Source organism: Tyto alba, unplaced genomic scaffold, assembly GCF_018691265.1.
Source record: "Tyto alba isolate M040663 unplaced genomic scaffold, T.alba_DEE_v4.0 Super-Scaffold_48, whole genome shotgun sequence".
Lineage (NCBI taxonomy): Eukaryota > Metazoa > Chordata > Aves > Strigiformes > Tytonidae > Tyto > Tyto alba.
In genome coordinates this window covers 8,686,441-8,706,138 of record NW_024881324.1, presented here as the reverse complement: position 1 = coordinate 8,706,138, position 19,698 = coordinate 8,686,441, and the positions used below count along the sequence as shown (strand labels likewise).

Sequence of the window (19,698 nt, the reverse complement as noted above, 5' to 3'; positions counted from 1 at the left end):
CCAATCGTTCTTAAAAGGTCTGATTGCACTTAAACTGTCTCAAGATTAGCTGAATGCCTCATAACAGCTATTAGCAAACAGATGGCACCTAGAAGCTTAATTAAAACTTTTCACTGCATTATTTACTAATGAGTCTTTTTTATTTGTTTGCCATTCTTCTTAAGAATCACTTGTATCTATACCAGCCTGTCAGCATCCAGAGAAAACGGAGGTGGGCCACAGAGACAAAGTTCAACTACCTGCTCTGCGAAGACTGCAAAACGTTGTCATCTATCCGTTACTCCATGAACCCAAGTCTCGGGGAGACCCCCTGTTTTTGCTTTCCCCACTTTTAAAATTCCGTTGCAAAGCCCGATGCCATCTGCGCTCTCGCTGATGTCAAAACGACTTAAGGTGAGGGTCCTAACCTGCCAAGGAGCTCTACTGCCGTCTTTAAAAAAAGCCACTAGCTGGTAACCTCGGGACTCCACACACTTCTCAAGCTCTAGCCTTGAAACACCCCGGCCTTTTAAGACGCGGCACTGCTCGCACGCCGGGAGCGTAAAACAAAACCAAGGGGGACCAGACTCCCCAAATTCTGTGAGGAAGCGCGCGCCGGAAGAGCGGGGCCGGGCCTTCCGCTGGGCCGGTTAACGGCCGCGGGGCTGAGGGGAAGCTCCGCCCGCCGCCCCGCCCCGGCGCGGCCCGGCCCGGCGCTGGCCTCAGCAGCCGGGGAAGGGCGGCACGATGCTGGAGACGCTGCGGGAGCGGTTGTTGAGTGTCCAGCAAGACCTCACTGCCGGGTGGGTACCGCTCCGACCCGACCCCGCGGGGGAGGAGGAGGAGGGGGAGTGGGAGAGGGGGAAGCAGGTGACCAGGGGCCGGGGGAAGGCGGGGACTGGGCGGGAGGGAGGGAAGGCAGGCGAGGAGGAGGCGGGACCCCCGGCAGCGGCTCTTCCCTCTCAGCTCGGGGTCCCCGGCGGTGGGTGTGTTGCCCCCCTTGGGTGCCGGGACGGTCTGGAAACGCGGCCCGTGGGTTAAGTCCCACGCTCCCCTTCCCGCCGCGGTTGAGCGGGTTATGGCGGGCTAGCGAGCCCCAGCAGCTGCGTGGTAGCCTGCGGTGGCAGGGGGGGAGCTGAGGGGAGGAGGTGCCTCGGTGTTTGGGAGGCAGCTGCGGTCAGGGGAAAGGGAGGGAGGGAGAAAGAGAGAGAGGCTGTTCTGAGGGAATGAGGAAGACGTGAACGGGGTCTATTAACGCGCTTGAATTTTTTATGAAGTAACTGACCTTCAAGGTTTTATAGATTGACGCAATTGCTTAAAGAGCGTTGCTGGACTCTGGCATATGAAAAGCTTTTCTTCCTTTGGAAGATGAGTTACTGCCACTTGGGGAAAAGAAAGGGAGGATAAGCGGAAGGAGCAGCCCCTTGATCACATTACAAAGTAGAGATACTCTTCCTACGTTGCTTCATAAGGGTTTTTTTTAGATGGGCCCGGTATCGATGCTATTTTTAGTACAAGCAGGCTGTCCAAATGAGTATTACTGGCAGTCAGTGGATGGCCGGAGAGCAAGGTCATGCCTGTACTACAAAATTTAGCTCATAACGAGCACCAGCAGAGTATCATGTTGTAATAAATTACTTTTAAAAACTGTGGTCTTTGGCCATACTTACGTATAGTGGTGGAAGTCTGTGTACTCTAGAAACTTAAATAGTTTATAATTACTTGCACCACTGTATGATGGTCCAGAGAAGTGAATAGAATAAGTAACCAATCACCCAGATAAATTGCTTATATGTTATCTGTCTTACTTTAACAAACAGTAATTGAATATGAAAATGTCTTAAGAATACAGACAAACACATTGCTTTATTGCTGTCTGTCGTTCTGTTTTGCTGCTATTTATAGAACTTATCAGAGTTTGATGCCTCAGTACAGTGTAAGGTTCTTTTGAAGAAGGTGTTTTTCACATGATGAAAGAAGACAAGAGAAAGGTTATAACATGCTGGATCTGGTGGTCATTTAACTCTGTATCTCCATATATTGCTGCAGGGGAGTCAGTATGTTTCCATGTAGTCTCTAATTTGCCTTATTCTTTGTACTGCAAAGTTTTGTTCTGAGAACAGTCTCTGATTTCATCATTTCCATCTTTGTGTTTTAGCTCCATTAATGGGACACTCCTGGAGTGTCCTGTCTTTAAGTGTTGTTTTAATCTGCAGTGTAATCTGTTGCCATTGGGAACCTGTATCTCAGGAGTGTAGTAGCAGAGGCTGTGGAAAGCACCAGTTTTTTTCCTGTAGTGACCCCATGGATTAAGGCCAGAACATGACTTGTCCTGTTTTGCCCCTTTTCCCTTCCTAGACAATACAACCTCAGTGCCATAGTGTTGTGGATTACTCTGTTCCCTACCCCACCACAGTGGTAATAGAAGTCATTTTATGCTATTAAGACTTTAGCTCAAAATGGTCAACACATAAACTATTTGTGGTATCAAGAATGCTGGGCCAGTTGTGGCCAACTTGTTAACTACACATGAAAGCTTGCAAAGTTGGATTTCTTGAAATGTTGTGAGGGAGAAGCTTTTCCAGAGCTTCTGTCACTTCGAAAGGAATAAGAGATCACTTACGTACAGCTGAAAAGTTAAATCTGGGGTTGTGTAGTCTAAAGAAAGAGCAGTTTAGTGTTATTAGCCATGTCTGTGAACAAAAAAATGAGCTCTCCCTTGCTCAGCTGAGTTTGCTTTCCACTTCTGTACATGTGCATCTTGTGAGTGAGATATCTAGATTTTATCCCATTTGCCTGCAAGCAATCTTTTGCAGGAGGAGAAAAAAAAGAACAGTGATCTGTGTTTGTCTGTGCTCAGGCAGTAATTTATGTGCTTCTGCCAGCTTGAGTGATGTGGCTCACACTGCCTCTACTTCGTACAGAGCACAGCTGAAAGGAAGCCAATATTTTGTGGTCTTGTGATAAATCCCTTAACCTTTACTTCTGACTGCCTGGCAGATACTCCTGTAGTAAGAAAACTGGTAGTTGTGACCCAGCATTTCTTTCAGTCCCTGTATGCAGAGTGCTGCTGTTGCAGTCCTGAGTGAATACTGGGGACCGTGACAGATGGCAAATGGCAGAGCTTTCTGCAACAGTGGTGTTCTTCCTCAGTGTGCTGTGGTTGTTGCTATTTGGCTTGACTATTATGAACCTCTCTCTAACATAGAATAGAGACCTACCTTAGCATAACTTTTCTCAAATTATCAACTGCCTATTTTGCTCTAGAACTTTGTGGTTTCTTCTTTGGGTTCCTGGAAATTAGTGATGCTCAAGACTGGGGGAGTGATTGGGCTTGTCCCAGAAGCAGCCTGAATGTCTTGATATTAGGGGTGATTCTCAGTTACTGAGTCACTCAGGACTGCATATCTCTATGTCATGTCTGGATGCTACCTTTGGAGCTCATAGCTCATTTCTGTCTTGTTCATTTCTGTGTCCTTTATTTCTTCCTAACCCTTGATGTCCTGGACAGCTGGAACTCCAAAGGGCGTAGAGGCTGAGGATGTCCATCATCTTGGTGGACGGAAAATAGCAGGTTTTGGTTCTCACTCTGCCATGCCAACTTGAGTAGCCTGTATGGGTTGATTAAAAAAAAGTGTAGAGTGGAAAGAGTTGTGTGGTGTGTGTGTGGGTTGTTTGTTGTTGGTTGGGTTTTGGGTTTTTGTTTTTTTTTGTGTTTGATTGCTGTGTTTTTTGATTTTTAGGGGCAAGATACCAGTCAGTTTGAAATTGGCATAGGTGAAACAACCTTCACATATGCTCAGTAGCAGCTCACTGTGGTGATGCTGGAGATTCTGATAGTTGGCAGAAGAAAAGTTGTGCTCCTGCTAGTTTTGTGTTGGCAGACTTATGGCAAGTGGGTACAAATGTCTCTCTGTGACTGTCATGCTTTTGCTTAGCACATATGCCTTCTTGTAAAGGGTGTTCTTCAGGGTTGGATCGGTTATTTCTATGTAGATCTTTAATATCTGTCTGCTAAGGTAGCAGTGTTGAGAGCTGGATGACTTGGATGTATAGCTCCCATTAAACTTTTCATACCCAATTGCTTGATGCATTTGTAGAAAAATCTCATAATTTAGAAAGTGTCAGTAAAAATAATTTCATATGACAGTCTCCACAAAGCTAAGTGTGATTTCATTTATTTGAAGTAATCTGAGACAAAATTAACTATAATAGACTGGAATGAACACATTATGTGTTTACACAAGTTCTCTGGTTTTGGTGTTGGAAATGTCTGATGGTTTTGTGTTTTGATTTATAGGTTGAAGACTTTGGGCGACAAATCAAAAGAAGCAAAAAAAAGCAGGCAGAGGTACTTCTGAATGTCTTAATTTATAGCATTGATCTAGGGTGCTCTTGGTAAAGAAAAATTTGAAAGTGGCTTATATATATGAGTTATAAGAACACTTGCATATAATTTTACAGAATATTTTTTGACAAAAGAAAAGCTTAACCCTAACATTTAGGAAGTGCTTTGCTTAATAGAACCTTCATTGATAGGCCTAAATGATTTTTGATGGTAATTAATCAATTAATAAATGACTATTTAAGTTATGTGAATATTCAGCGTTACTGTGGTACTCTATACAAGATTCAGGTTGTGGTACACTGAAATATAATTGTTTACAGTCTCTGTGAATCTCATGTACTAAAATTGTAATTATTTTTTTTTAGTGTAAGAACAGAAATATGAGCCTTTTTATTGTGAAAAATATATGTATAATGGAGTACTTCAATTACCTGTTATAGGAAGATTTATAATTGTGGTGTTGTTTTGTTTTGGGGGTTTTTTATCCTCTGCATTTTAGTATATTGTTCATTCTTTTAACCTGTGTAAACTATAGGGAAAGACTACGTAACGTCTGTATATGACATCTGTGAATGTTGCTTCTTCAAATAAGCTCAGATACGCTTTAGTGTAAAGCATGTTCTTACTAAAACACTGTGTGCAGACACAAGCAAGTTTTAAAACAAGCCCCGAATAAGGCATCTGAAATAAACTGTGTTAAGTTCTGAAGCTTGATGTTTTGGATGTAAAGATGTTTTTTTTTAACAGGAAACTGGCCGCATTGACCAGACATGGAAACTAAACTAAGAATGGGTGAAAGTTTGAATAAAACTACTTTAGACCACTGCCTTCTCTGTATGTTTCTAGTCCATAATAATTTGGTTCATCTGGTGTACTGTAAATATCAATCTCATTTTGAGAAAAGCACTGAGTAAACCAGTTGGATCATCACAAATAGGGGAATGCCAGGGTGACTTCTGCTTTGCAGATAGAGTTCTGGGACAGACATCGCTTATCTCAATTGTAAGGATGGCTGAGAGCTTGTGGGTCAAGAGCAGAGGGGAGGCTGGCAAGGGTGGTGTTGGGGTGGGAGTTTGTTACTGACCATCAGGGAGTAAATGTTGTCTCCTCTACATTTGAGGAAATCTCTGTATCACTGAATCCCCATTCTTGTGCAGGGCCTTCAACGTCTTTGACATCTGCTGAAAGGAAAACACAGCAGGCTGCAGTCAAGAAGAGTTCTGGAGGGTGTCAGGGATAACTTCTTGATACCTTCTTTGGCATGCAGGAGTAGCCTTAGGAAAACCAGAGCTCACCTAATACTGATATTTACATGAGATGTTAAGGACAAGAAGAGCTTCTAGCCCTTCACTGGTAATAAAAGGCTGAACAAAGAAAACATAGGATTGTTGATGAACGCAGTGAATGATTTAGTGGCAGCAATGTAGATGCTGTTGAGGTACTCAATGCCTTCATTGCTTCAGTCCTTACAAATTTGGTCTCCCAGTTCTCTGTGCTTAGCAAAAGGATTCAAGGAAGTGACTGACCAGTAGTGGATGAAGACCAATTTGGGGAACTTGACCCATGAAAGCCCGTAGGACCATATGGGCCAAGAGGTACTTCATGAAATTTAAGAGGTACGGATCCAAAGTCTTCCCCTGGGAAGTGAGTATCCCCTTCAACAATACAGTCTGGGGTTGACTGACTAGTCAGGAAGCAACTTTGCTGAAAAGACCCTAGGGCTTTTGGCAGACAGCAAGCTGCATGTGAAACAGCAACGTGCCTGGCATCAAGGAAGGCCAACAGCTTTCTGAGCTGTATGAACAGGGCCACAGGCAGTAAGATTATCCCCTGCATTTGTCACTCCTTAGACCACGTCTAGCTACCGTGTCCAGTTTGGGTCCCCAATGTGAGAAAGGCATTGATAACATGGAGTGGTTTAGTGATGGGCCACCAAGATGGTTGGGGCTGGAACTCTCTGTGTATGAGGAAAGGCTGATGCTGGGGCTTGTTCAGCCTGGAGAGAGGATGACTTTGGGGAGACCTAGCAGCAGCCTGTTATTACCTATGAAGAGGTCAAGGAGAATGGTATGTGGTGGGAGCAGAAAAGGTGACAGGCATATGTTGATACATGAGATGTTCAGAAGGCAGAAGTCTCTAAGGAAAAGCTCTTTCCTCGTAAGGACAATCAAGCAGTGGAACAGGTTGCTCACAGTGAGGTTTCTGTCCTCAGTGGTTTTCAGGTTGCAACTGGACAAAGCCCTGAGCAAGCTGGTGCGATCCTATAGCTGGTCCTGCTTCGAACAGGAGGTTGCACTAGAGAGTGCATGAGGTCCCTTCCCACCTCACTGATTCTGTCATTTTTCCCTTGCTTTAAGGGAAAAAAAGGTTTCATATATGGTATTTGTTTTTTTCCATTCAGATTGTTTGAATGACAGTGCAAAACAGTCTATTCTGATAATCTTCCAAGAGACAAATCTTTAATGACATCAAGATCTTCATGTCATTCATCCTTAAAATTGCTGTATTGTTAGTTTTCTTTAACTGATGATAAAATGTCTTTATACTTCAAGCTGTTATTAATGAAAATGTATGCATCTAATAGGAGATCATTAGAGCATTAAACTGGCAAAGGTTCTTTAGCTTAGTATTTATTTTTAATGTAAAGGATTTATGTAGTAGTCTTATTTTTGGAATGCTTCTGTTCACTGTTTTAAGTTAACAGGGTTCATCCTGCATGTTTGTTAACTGTACTAAGAAATTATCTCATAAAGATTGTACTTAATAGACATAGTCAAAAAGAGGTAAGAATGGGCTACCATAAAATAACAGGAAAGAAAACAACCCTAGCTTTGGAATATTCTTGTAAAATGCACTGTCTAATGCATTTTAAACCGGAATTGACAAAATGTTTGTGAAAGTGAACATGAGGGAATATTTTGTGCTCAGCATATCTGTCAAACCCAGATGTGTGTGGACACATTTTATATAACAGCCTTCTATTCATTAACAACATTTGTATACTTACAATTTGTTTTATAGAACTGTTCAGTGTTTGCCAGAGTTTTCTGCTGGACTGGAATTACTGAGCAGGTATGACCTTCCATTTCTTTGTTAGTGTCTGCTTCCTATAATTTCAAAAATAACTTTATTAGATTAAGAAACTTAGAAGAAAATCAGGCTGTTACTAGGAGTTTTTTTGGATGTTCTGAAGTTAGTAGAGTGGAGGTGGTTGCCAAATGATAAATAAGTTTAAAGCTTGCCCAGTCCTTAAGTTCTGTCATGTTAACGAAACAGTTCTGGAGGAAAAGCATCATTTGAATGATTACTTTAGTTCATGGTCTGATGCACTGGGATGAAGGAGACCAGCACTGAGGCCCAGCTTGTGGTTCTATTTGATATTTTATAACTTTTACATATTTGATATGATTTAATTCAGTTATAATAGAGACAATATGCCTGCCATTGCCATGAAAAGAAAGTGTACTCCATCTGTATTTAATCACACTTTTCCTCAGTAACAGAAGCTATCTGTATTATAAATTTCCTTTGTATTTTTATCTTAAAAAAAAAAAAATCCTTTTCTTTTTCCTGTGGGGGAGTTGGGGGAGGGGGTGTGTGTGATTACAATATTGTTAACTTTTTTCATTTTCTTAATGAAATTGGTTTCCAAGTAGTGCTTAAGGCTTTTATGTGTTGTCTTATAAATATTGCTGGGTCCATTTAGCTCTTAATATAAGCCAGCAAGTTAAAACATGGATCACTTTTTATTTGAAAGACATTATTTCTTACTGTATATTTGTCTTGGAAGAATAGTAAATACCAGAAATAACTGTGCAGCTTTTTAAGCTGTTATTTCTGATAGTCCCTGTAAATATAAGCATAGTGGCATCCATTAAATTTTCTTCCTTTGCAAGTTGGACACAGTAAGAATAATCAGTTATCTTTTTTCTTTTCAGATATGAAGATGCTTGGGCTGCCCTTCACAAAGGAGCCAAAGATTGTGCTAAAGCTGGAGAGGTAAGAAAAAAGAACAATGCCACACTTGAAATATTTTTAAAATGTGTAAATAATTTTAAATTTAATTTATTACCAGTGTACTGGGTTGATTCTGGATGCTAGGTAAGAAACCACACAGCCTTGTTCACTCCTGCATCAGTGGGACAGAGCAGGAAGAATAAAAATGAGAAAACTCGTGGTTCAGAATAGACAGCTTAATAACTGAAGGGCAGAGGAAAACCAAGTGATGCAAAAGTTGTCATTCACAACCTCCCACAAGCAGACCAACGCCCAGCCAGTCTCAGGGCAATGGTTACCTTGGAAGACCAAACCCACAGTTTTTATTGTTGAGCATGATGTTACATAGTATGTAATGTCCCTTTGGCCAATGGTCAGATGTTCCAGCGGTGTCCCCTCCCAGCTGCTTGCCCACCCTCAGCCTACTTGCTGCAGAGGGAGTGGGGGAATAAGTGGCAAAGAGGTAAATCCTTGACACTGTACAAACATTGTTCAGCAATATCCAAAACATTGCTGTGTTAACAACACTGTTTTGGTCAGAAATTCAAGACACAGCATCATATGGCCTGCTATGAAGAAAATTAACCCCATCCCAGCTAGATCCAGTACAACCAGTGTAATGAAAAAGTAATGCTCTGTATTACTGCTTGGGAAAAATGCCAAGTTACACTGTTTTTTACTGTGGTTTTAAGATGGTGTTTGACAGGCAGCTGATAGAATGGATCGGAATGTCCAGTTCCTCTTGTTTCTTATAAGCTCTTCCAGATTTGATGGTACTCTGCCTACAATTAATGTTCTTAAAGTATTAAATATAGATACTGTAAAAATAGAAGTTCTTTGTGATCATGTTTCTCACAAGGTACCATCTAACAAGAAATATCTGAAGTTCATTCTCTTGTTTACTTTCTGATATTCCGATTACTATAACAAACACTGAGTGTGAGGATTTCGTAGAGCTTTTAAAGTACTTTTCAACTGGTAGTGACACCCAGAACTTGTCTCCTGTCCTTTGTTCAGATAGTTGCAATCACTATTTGCACTTAAGCAGAAAATATTAATTATATCAGCTTACTGTTTTTCTGTGGGATATGTTAGGTTAGAGAAGGATATTGAGAAATATGACTTTGTAAGAGTGTGACAAGGTGATGGTAAAAATAAGACATATCCAGAAGTTCAGGTGGTTGGTTTTAGTACTCATCTGCCATTATTTGAAAGATTTTAAGTTAGCTAGGAATATTATTTTGAGACTGCTTAAGATATCATAACATTGCCAGTAAATGGCAGTGTAAACAATAAATAGGGATATAAACAATGTAATATAAACAATAATGTAATGTAAATATTATTTAATGTGATGCAATGGAAACAATTGCAAAAAATGATGTTGCATGTAGCTGCTGTAGCTCTTTAAAAGTGAGGAGGCTCTGTGGAAGTATTGAATATACTTGAGGTTGAGGCATGTTGGTGGCTAGTATCAGGGTAGGGCTGTTGCACTGACACGGTTGCTCTATTCTAGTGGACAGGCAACAGCAAGATTTGACTTGTCTGGCTGAAAAGATTCAGGAAGTGTCTGTGCTTTCTCCTAATTTTCTTCAGTTTTCCTACCCTGGAAGTAAAGTGTCAAGTTGCATGGTTTATGTATGGAACGAAGGGAAAGAAAACATCCAGTAAGTTCTACCAGTGCATTGCTCTGCTGTTCTGGAGGTCTGCACCAGACTTTCCATTTCAAGCCCTCTTTAAGGGTCAGACAGTGTAAACTGGGTGGCCATGATGCAGAGCAGGACTGAGCTGTGGGGTTCTCTGTCCTGGCTGAAAGCTTTACTTTGGCTGGCTGCATCCTCCCTGACTCTTCTGGTTTCCTTAGGAGTCCTCTCTGTATCTTTTCTAATGGGTTAAAAACTCACTGGTTAATATATTTTGAAGAGGTATATTTAGGGTAAGAAAGAGATTATTTTATGTTCTTATTTCTCTTGCCTAATAGCATGGCCCACCTTTTCCACCCGTTGAAAACCTCCCATTATTAGAGATGAAGGTCTCACTGCCAGCTTTGTGTGCTTTACTGATGATGATGTTTTTTTTTTTTTATAGATCTCTTAAATGACTTGCTTAATAATTTTGTAATACTTGCAATAGTTTGCTTTAAAAATTGGAGCTCTGAAAAAAATCTGAGGTTTCGTATATATAAAACCAGTGTAACCTCAATCTCTTATATTAAGGATGCTTGGGAAAATTAGAATGAAAAACTTCCAAAAAGACTTTGAAATTTTACATGAAATTCAGATGCTTACTTTTGGGAGAATTCAAAATATGTATTGCTTGTAGGTTTATGTTTGTTTCTTTTTTATAAAAGCAGAAAATATAGAGTTCAATAAAATAAGAATTGTGTAAGCACACAAGTTTGACTGTATTATGTCAGACCTGAAGGTCTACTTGTCCAGTATCCTGTTTCTGGTACTGTCCAGTAGCAGCTAAACTACTTGTGCTGTCTTATTTATAAATGTTGACTAGAGAAAGTGAAAAAGTCAAGCTTTAATTGCTGCCTACAGTCTTAACATGTTAAATTATAGGTGCTAACTACCAATTCCATCTACAAAATTGTCCTAAAAATACTGCTTTTAGATGATTGTAATTTTAGCTGAATTCAGTTACTTCTGGGCTGAAATGTTTTCCTGCTGTTTGCCCCCAGCTCATGGTGTTTCAGTTTTTTTTTTTGTTTGCTTTACTGGTTAACTGATATAAATCCCATATCTCTTTCTCAAAAATAGACTTGGCTTTATTTAAATAAGGATGTTGGTCTTCCAAAGTACTTAATTATTCAGTGGGTTTTGGAATAAGCTTTCAAACCTTTTCTGGTAAAGCAGAATGGCTTTTTGACAGGGATAGGTAGCTGGAGGAATTTGGAAATGTGAGAAATTGCCATTCTAAAAGAATCTGTCTCAAGTGGGTGGAACTGTAAATCTTTGAGAAGGCCTTTGCCCATTGCTCGGACCTTTTCCGTTTCTGCAACTAAATTCTAAAAAACCTGAGGAATCCAGAATGCAGATACAGCCATGGGCTGCAGTTATATGCAAGAGGAAGAATGGGTAATGGAACTAAGAGCAGGGAAACTATAATTGAATCATCTCAAGTATCATATATAAAGGGAAACATTTGTTACCTAATATATCCCGATCCTGCTGTGTTTCATAGAATCTGACCTATATAAATAAAACTTTTAAGCAGTGTATCCATAAAATATTTCCTACATTGATGAGTATATTGAGAAATAACTTTTTATTTTGTTTTGAGCAATGCATTTTGATACAGATATTTCATGCTACAGGGGCTTTCTTGACCATGTTGTATATTTACTTGAGAAGCACACGAGTGGCAGTGCTATAATGTTGCTGTGCTGACCTTATGCTTGAATATGTATGAATTCTAAAAATTAGTCAAAATGCTCGTAAATAGGTTCATAAATTTGCAAGTAAAGTAAAGAATCTTTTTGTTTCAGCTGGTGGATAGTGAAGTTGTGATGCTTTCTGCACATTGGGAGAAGAAAAGGAACAGTTTGGTGGAACTACAGGATCAGCTTCAACAAGTACCTGGGTTTTTAGCAGATCTGGAATGCCTCACAGCAAGCCTAGGTAAGGTTTTGTAGTCATAACAAGCATTCAGGTCAGTACAGAGGATTAGACTGAGGTTCAACTGTTGTAAACTTTGCAATTATAAAATATAATTTTGCTTCCCAAACACATAATTTCTATTATAAAACAGTAGTTCTTAAACAATCTGGTTTTGTAAAACAGCAAAATTAGCAGTGGTTGCTCTCCCAGCAGTTAAAATATCGCATGTGTCATTATTTGGGGAAAAAAACCAAAACAAAACAAAACAACAAAAAAAAAAAAAAAAAACAAACAAAAAACCAAACCCAAAACAAAACAAAAAAAAACCCCAAACAAATTATATGGCAACTGCGTATTTTGGTGTGAACAGCTGAAAATTATTATTCTTTAAGTCTGTTTAAATTCTTTAAAGATTTGTTAGTAGTGTGAACACTCATGTATGCGGTTGCTTCTCTTTGATTGAGTCTGTGTAATTTCATATAATTTGTTTTAAATCGCCATTTGGTAGGGGTTGGGGGGAGAGCAAGAAATTCACCTGTCTTGGGACACTTTCAAGGCAGAAACTTTTTCTTCAGACTAACTGTTGTTTCCAAAACTAGCTTCCATAGTTTAAGTTAGTGTGCAAGGTTAAGCTATTCTGAAGTGGTACCCAGCTGGGTGAAACTAGCAATGCTACTTACTAAGATTACCAAATACCTCATGTTTGTTACGTAGGTTCCGATTTTTTAGAACTTTACCAAGTGTTAACCTGTTGATTTAATTTGAAAGATGAATCCTTTAGTGCACTACTTCTGGAAACCTCTCATACAAAACAGTCAATCCACTGTTGAAAAAGAAATTAGGAGTAAGTGTTCTGGCTGCTTAGTCTCTGAAAAGCTTTAGTCTTACCAAGGCTTGAAGCGGGGACGCAGCGTTTGACAAGTAGCAAGCCCTTCTGTCAGCAGTAGGCCTCTTGCTGCCTCCATGAAAATCTGTTCAAGTTTCATCAAACTTAGTGTTGAAAAATGTCTGTCTGTGCATGGATTTTAGTAGCTAAGTTCCCCAGGGACTCTGCCTGCACTATTCCTACACCAGCTGGGAAGTATGCAGAAATTCTTCATGTAATTGCAGCTCTTGGTTTTTTTTTATGTGGTGGGCTGGATTTGTGTGCTGGCTTCTGATGTGAAGAAAAGGAGGTTTCTTTTCTGTGTTCAAAGGTTAATTTCTCTCTTCCGTGGTCAGTGGATATGCACAAATCAGTTTTTGTTCCTAGGTAGGCTGCTAATAACTTCGCTATTTCTTTCTGAACCAAGGAATATTTCATTTTTTATTACAATTTTCTTACACCACCTTATTTAGTAAGGCTTTTTTAATATTGTCTTTTTGAAAAGCTCAATTATTTTCTAAAGAAATATCAATTCAAATAATGATTTATTTAAATACTGATTTTAATATCATCATACACAAAATGATGCAGTCCACTGATAAAGCAAAGCTAAAGGATATTATAAAACCTAGTAGAATTGTCTTTATAGTTCATAACTGCAAATGATATAAATCTTGATGAATTGGTGTTACCTTTCCATTCCTAATATTATAGTTTTATGAACCAGAATTAATCTCACCCTGATTGTGCAATTACTTGGAGAATGCTCACTGTCTCTAGAATGTTTTTGATACTGTACAAGCAGGAATGAAGGAAGCATTAACCAGTCTGCTCAGGGAAGCTAATGAATTTTGAACTCTACTGCTAAGGTTGTGAGATTTGAACCAAATCTTCTAGCCTTACCTTGTGTGTCAGATTGCAAGTAATTCACTTAAAGGCTTTTGTTAGTTCCTACTAATCACTGTGAGTTTTTTGGAATTGCTTTTTTTCCTGATAATTTTTATAGAGTCTATTTGAAAAGAAAGGTATAATTTGTACCAAATCCAGCATCTACACTTCTGGAAATAATTTACCAGAAATTTGCTGTGCTGTTCTACTCACTGTTTGTAGTTTTTATAACTCTGAACTATCTGCTTGTTATAAATGTAAACTGTACTCACTTTTCCAAGACATGATTAATACTGTGGCTGTGAATTTGAAATACGAGTGAAACATTCTGTGAAAAAAATATGTGAATATAGAATTATAAACTGCTGTGTCCTGAGTTGTGCATCCAAGATGTAATTTGGCTAATATTCATAGTTTTAGAAAAGTAATAGTTCTGTGTTGTGACATGATATGCTTCTAAAATATATTAATGCTTTTATTTTGAAAGTAGATAGGGAACCCTGGCTGCTTTTGATAAAAGAAACTTCAGATAATGGAAATGAGCATTTTTAGTGACCTACTTAAAATTGGTATGAATCATGTACAGATTCTTCAGCTTTTTGCTGTGCATTACAAGATAACGTTTTCATAAGCACTTTTATAAAAAAAGACCTTTAATTTATGTACTCATATTATCAGTCATCCCTCACTTCAGGTAAAAAGTCTGTCTTCATTTGATAAATTTATTATATTATGCAGTGTTACGTAGCTGCTGTTGAAAACCTTGAAGAAGTTACTCTTATGTAAAAATGAAATGGACAGTTATTGCCCTCGCAAAGTCCAGACTCTGAATCATCACTGAAGTCAATTGTTATTTGAGATGTTGGAGAGGATACCTGCTTGACAGTATCTGACATATTGGTCTTAATATGAAATATGCTTCATGTTTGAGCAGGGACATTTTGCTCAAATACCGGTTTTGATTTCAGCAAATCAATGCTCATAAACCTTGATCCAAATCCAATTTTCACTACTTTTTAAAAATTCAATTTAAACATCTAATGTGTAGGCATCAGTTTGATACTAGTTTCAGAAAGGCTGGTCATGAACAATGGTGACAGATCCAATGTAGGGTGAACATATTTAGACTGGTGAGGTTGAGAAGAAAATAGAGCTGGGTATATATTCAGAGATAAAAGCCATTGCTTTCTAATCTTTGATAAATATTTTTTTCCAAGTATGGGTAAAATGAATGTGTAAATCCATTAGAGAAGCAGGAACTTTTCACACTACTTAAGGGAGGTATCCTTGTTCATTTCTTGAGCAGAAGCACATGCTTGTTTTCAGATTGTGTATCAAGTATGTAAGTTGCCGTTTTCCAGACTTACAAAATTCAGTACAATTTATTCAGAGAAGCACAAGTATTTAGGATAAAAGGAAAAAAAAAATAAAAGGCCATGTATTCTTTGTTTTAGAAGTGGGATTGTAGTCTTTTTAATGGCCTCTTTAGGCATTAAGGAAATGTAATAAAACTTGTGAAATGTAAGGTCAAAGTGATGATAATCTCTTTTTCATTAAATACAAGATTTTGACTTCAATAGCATTCGAACTACTTTAAAAACTTAATAGCCCATATTTTGGGTACTTGTTTTGCAGCAGAAAAGTATGTTTTCATGAAGTATACAGTTTTTTAATTTCTTGATAAAAATGCCAAAGTGTTATCCAGTTGAATAATGCAATATACTTCTGACAGCAGCTTGTGTTCTCAGGTTATAGAATTTAACTTTTGGTCATCTCATCAGTTTGTAGACAGCCTCTAAACAGTACTTTTCGGAGGAAAAAGTAGTGAGTAACAGGCCATAGACCTGTCTTTCGGGCCAAGATGTGAGTGTCTTTGGGGAAGATGTCATTAGTTTACAGTTATCTATTAATTGTGGCTTATGTCAGGATTTAGATACTGGTTGGTATTGGTCAAGTAAAAGGAGATTTAAGACCAAACAATATATTAATCAAGATTTTTTCACAGAGCTGGCATTTGAACTTGGACATCTGAATTGTGTTTGGTTACTTAAATAACAATTTCTTTTTTGTTATCATCTAGCAGTTGATAGCTCTTGAAAAAGAGCTGGATAAATGTTTCGTAATGCAGAAATCTAGAACACACATTCCATTAGAAGACTGTAGTTTTTAGTGGTTTCTTTTTTATTTAAAAATCATTTTTAAAGTTAGGAGAGCTGTAAAAACTTCTACTGTAAATGACAAATGATTTGTAGTTGGGAAAATGTTTAAAAGAAAACCATATTACGTTTATTATTAATTAAAACAGGTTCTCTAACTAGTTGATGAGTTGTTTAAAAACTACTGATACTTTTTGTACTTTAGTGAGTTTCACTGTTTTAAGATGAAACAGCATTTATCTTTTACTGAGAAAATCAGGGAAAAATATTGTGGGCATGTATGTAAAACCAGGGAATTTGAATAATACAGTGTAATGATACCTGTGTTCAACAGGGAGTTTTTCGTCTTTCATAGGCTCCAGGGCAGAATGCTTCCAAAAAGTATATATGTATCAAAGGCATATAGTTTGGTGTTGTAAATGTGGAAATGTCTGTGGCTTTAATACAGAAGGAAAAACATCCTAGTATACTTGCTATGTAGTTTCAGCAAAGAAGCTACTTTAGCTTCATGTGAATAGTATGATACTAGGTGTGTTTAAGATCTTTTGTTTAAAAACAAATAAAAATTGAGCACTAGTAGAACTGTAATTATGTAAAGAATTTTTTCTAGTGTTGCAGCTGGATTGATCTCTTCCTGTATATGTATGTCTGTCACAGCTCATTTTATTTTAAACCTAGTAATCTGTGTCCCAGTCTGACCTAGAGGTAGAGAAAAATGCTTTGATTTAATAGTTTCCATCCTTTCTGTTTTCTGCCTTTTTGTCTTTTAGTCAGAAAACAAGTTGACTTTGTAAAAATTTCTCTTTGGTGTCTCCTGTTGTCTTGGTGACTGGGACAGTGCAGGAAGGCTGCATTTAAAGTTATATTAGGAAAAATTAAAAACTAATATTTTCTGATATACAGCTGTCATTTAGCTTTTCTAACAGTTTTTGTACTACTGCAGAACTACAGTTTACGTGGGTTTCCGTTAAAAGAAATTTTATGTAGTAAATTTAAATTAACTAAACTTTAGAAAGGAAGTGTTCTCAGGAAAAAAACCCTTCTTTTGTGATTCTTGAGTTCTTGATAAATACTTTAATACCTGAATAGCTGCTAAACAGTGTATACTGATGGAAGATAATTTAATCTAATGTAATCTGATCAAACTTCCACATACTTTAAAGAAATTAAAACTAAAAAGTAAAACTTGTAATAATGGTGTTGTACCTGTCATAGTATGAGAGAAATACAGGCCAAACTAATTGAAGTGATGTCACCTGAAGAACAAGTTATTTTTTTCATTTATCTAATAAAAAATATTATTTCTACCAAGTGTGGCATATTACTGTCCAGGAAAACACCTAATCTAAAGGTACAATAGATTCTTTTCCAGCCTCCTTAAAAATATTAAAAGGAGGAGATGTTTTTCTCCTTCATGGCAATGCCGTTTCAGAGTGAGATGGTGATTGTTGCTTGACCACTTGGTTACGGGATTTCTTGAAGAGCTGGAAAAGAAGCAGTAGTCTGACAAGTATTCTTTAGAACATCAGCTGGCTTTTTGGGCCAGAATCTTCTAGGTGCCACTGAACTGTAAACTGGGAATTAATTTCTAAATGTCATATTTTTGCTAAATACCTTTTTAAAAGTATAAATTTATTTATAAAGTGAATATAGATAAGAGTTATTCAAAGCATTATGGTTTAAGTTTCAGATTGATTAAGTATGTAGCTTTGTTTGGAACTTCCCTTTGATGTGCAAGTGCATACATTTGCATTTGGGTAGGAGGGATGTTAATTCACAACTGTAGCTGGTGCTATTGCTATGCAGCCTAGTCTTTAACTATTTTTGTGAAAAGCAATTAAGTTTTCTTTTACTTCAGAAAGAACAATTCTGAAACCTGTGTGGCAGTAAAGTGGGGTGGTTGTCTTCTGGAGACATCTTAAGTGTTCATTTCTGTTCTTCAGGAGTACAGTGTTTTCTGGAGTTCCCACTAGAGGCTGCTCAAATGCTAGTGCTAGGAATCAGTTGCCCTCTAGAATTCACTTTTCTTCATCCTCTTTATTTTCCTCTTCTTTGTTGTTATCTTTTCATATTATTTCAATAGCAAGTACATCAAAGCAGGTGGTATGTTTTTAAGTGGGAAAAAAACAGTGGTTGATATGTACCTTAGCAAATTATCTTGAGCCCTGCTGTGTTTGTGAATTTTGCAAATTAGTAAGTGAGCAATTATTCTGAAAAGCAAGATGGCATAATACAGACATTTGGGTTTTAATGCACTCAGAAAAGTCCATTTCTTAAGTTAAAAGGGACCACCAGTTGTAACTGTAGTCATGATATTGCCCTTGAATACATCTGGATTTTGTGGGAGAAAGTTGAGTATGTGGTAAACAATGCATGTTCCACATCACAATCTGTAAAACTGAAAACATTTTTTTCCCTCAAACTTGTTTCCACATAGTCAACTGCCTTTTTTTTTTTTTCTTCCCTCCCCCCGCAATGATCTGTATGCAGATAAATAATTTAAGGAAATCTTTGGTTATATGATTCATGTTTTCCTTTCTGACCATTGTGGAACAGTACCTTAATTGTTAGGGACTAAAAAAATCTTAAGTAGTTAGAGCTGAACGTATGAATATGCATGCTAGGGAATTTGTTTGAGGTCTTAACTTTTGGTTTTCTAGGTGGTCCACTAGGATAGCTATTTCTAATTGAGTTAATTCTAAGAAATTAATTCTAAGAAAACTGAAATTTTCTATACTCCAAGATAGGCTCCAAGTACAATGGCCAAACTAGAATTGAAGATTTTACTGATGCCTTCAGCTTGCTGTTTTCCTTCTTCTGAGCATCCAAAACATGTTAACTTTAAATCACTTTTTTCTACCTTGAACTTAATTCGAGATAATTCAGGTCAGAAGGGACCACGGGAGTTCTGTAGTCCAAATTTCTACTCAAAACAGGGTGAGCTATGAAATAAGATCAGATTTCTCAGGGCTTTTCATAGGCATGATCTGTTTTAAGCTGAGACTGAGCAATTACGGTTGAAGAGATTAAGAGATTTTTGCATGGTTTTAATTGCATGGGTATGTAAAATAGCTAAATCCAGAGATTTGCCTATCAGTAAAGAGCCTGTCTTAAGCATAAACTTTCAAAGTCTGTATTCTTTTCTATTATCCTGAGTTTGGGTAAAAGTTAAAATTTTCCCGGTGTGCTTTACTTTTGCTTCATTTGGATACTTTAAGGTTAGTACTGGTTTTGGTCAGCACAGCTTTATTCCTCAGGTTGTACCAGGCAGAAAGGGCTAAACTCATGGTGTGTCCAAGAAGCAAAATCAAATCAATTTCTGGATGCTGCCTTTCCCAAAGTATAGACCATAAGCCTATGAAACCAAGATGCTGAGGCAGATACAGTGGTTCATCATGCTACAAAGGGAACCGCAGATCTCCTTTAATGTGGCTTTGCTGTCACTCTTTATGTGACATGAACTGAGGTTTATCTTTCTGAGCCATTGATATATGTGTAACTATTACCATGTTAATTATGTACCTTTTATGAATTCCTGTTTCTGTTCAGGTGAGATGTCCATCCATTGATACAATTTGATATTCATATAAGTATTTCTTATAGCTCAGCTAGAGACAAACTTTGAGGAAATGGAGAATCATCTATTATGTCTTGAGGACCTATGTGAACAGTGTGAGTTGGAAAGATACAAATGTATGCAGACATTACAGCTGGAAAACTACAAGAAAACAAAAAGGTAAATAAAACAATTGCTATAAATATAAATTAGCATAAAATACAAGCTTTTGCGACTACTTTTTTTTTTTCATGTATAATATAATCCCTTTTTTTTTTTCATCTCTTAAAGAAACTAATCTTTGA

At 37.8% G+C, this 19,698-nt stretch overlaps 1 protein-coding gene across 3 annotated transcripts in view; it reads left to right on the top strand.

Moving 5' to 3' along the window:
* The first annotated feature begins 638 nt into the window (after window positions 1–638).
* Window positions 639–19,698, top strand: part of DTNBP1 (dystrobrevin binding protein 1) — a 70,367-nt gene continuing 51,307 nt past the window's right edge. Inside the window, exons 1-6 of one of the 3 annotated variants that reach the window (XM_042806805.1) lie at window positions 639–782; window positions 4,280–4,330; window positions 7,349–7,399; window positions 8,266–8,326; window positions 11,817–11,949; window positions 19,441–19,573. In XM_042806805.1, the coding sequence (XP_042662739.1) occupies window positions 727–782; window positions 4,280–4,330; window positions 7,349–7,399; window positions 8,266–8,326; window positions 11,817–11,949; window positions 19,441–19,573 (485 nt within the window). In that variant the 5' untranslated portion in view covers window positions 639–726. Of the gene's footprint in view, window positions 783–941; window positions 966–4,279; window positions 4,331–7,348; window positions 7,400–8,265; window positions 8,327–11,816; window positions 11,950–19,440; window positions 19,574–19,698 lie in introns of those variants that run through there. The other 2 variants (XM_042806807.1, XM_042806806.1) reach the window with 2 other exon arrangements.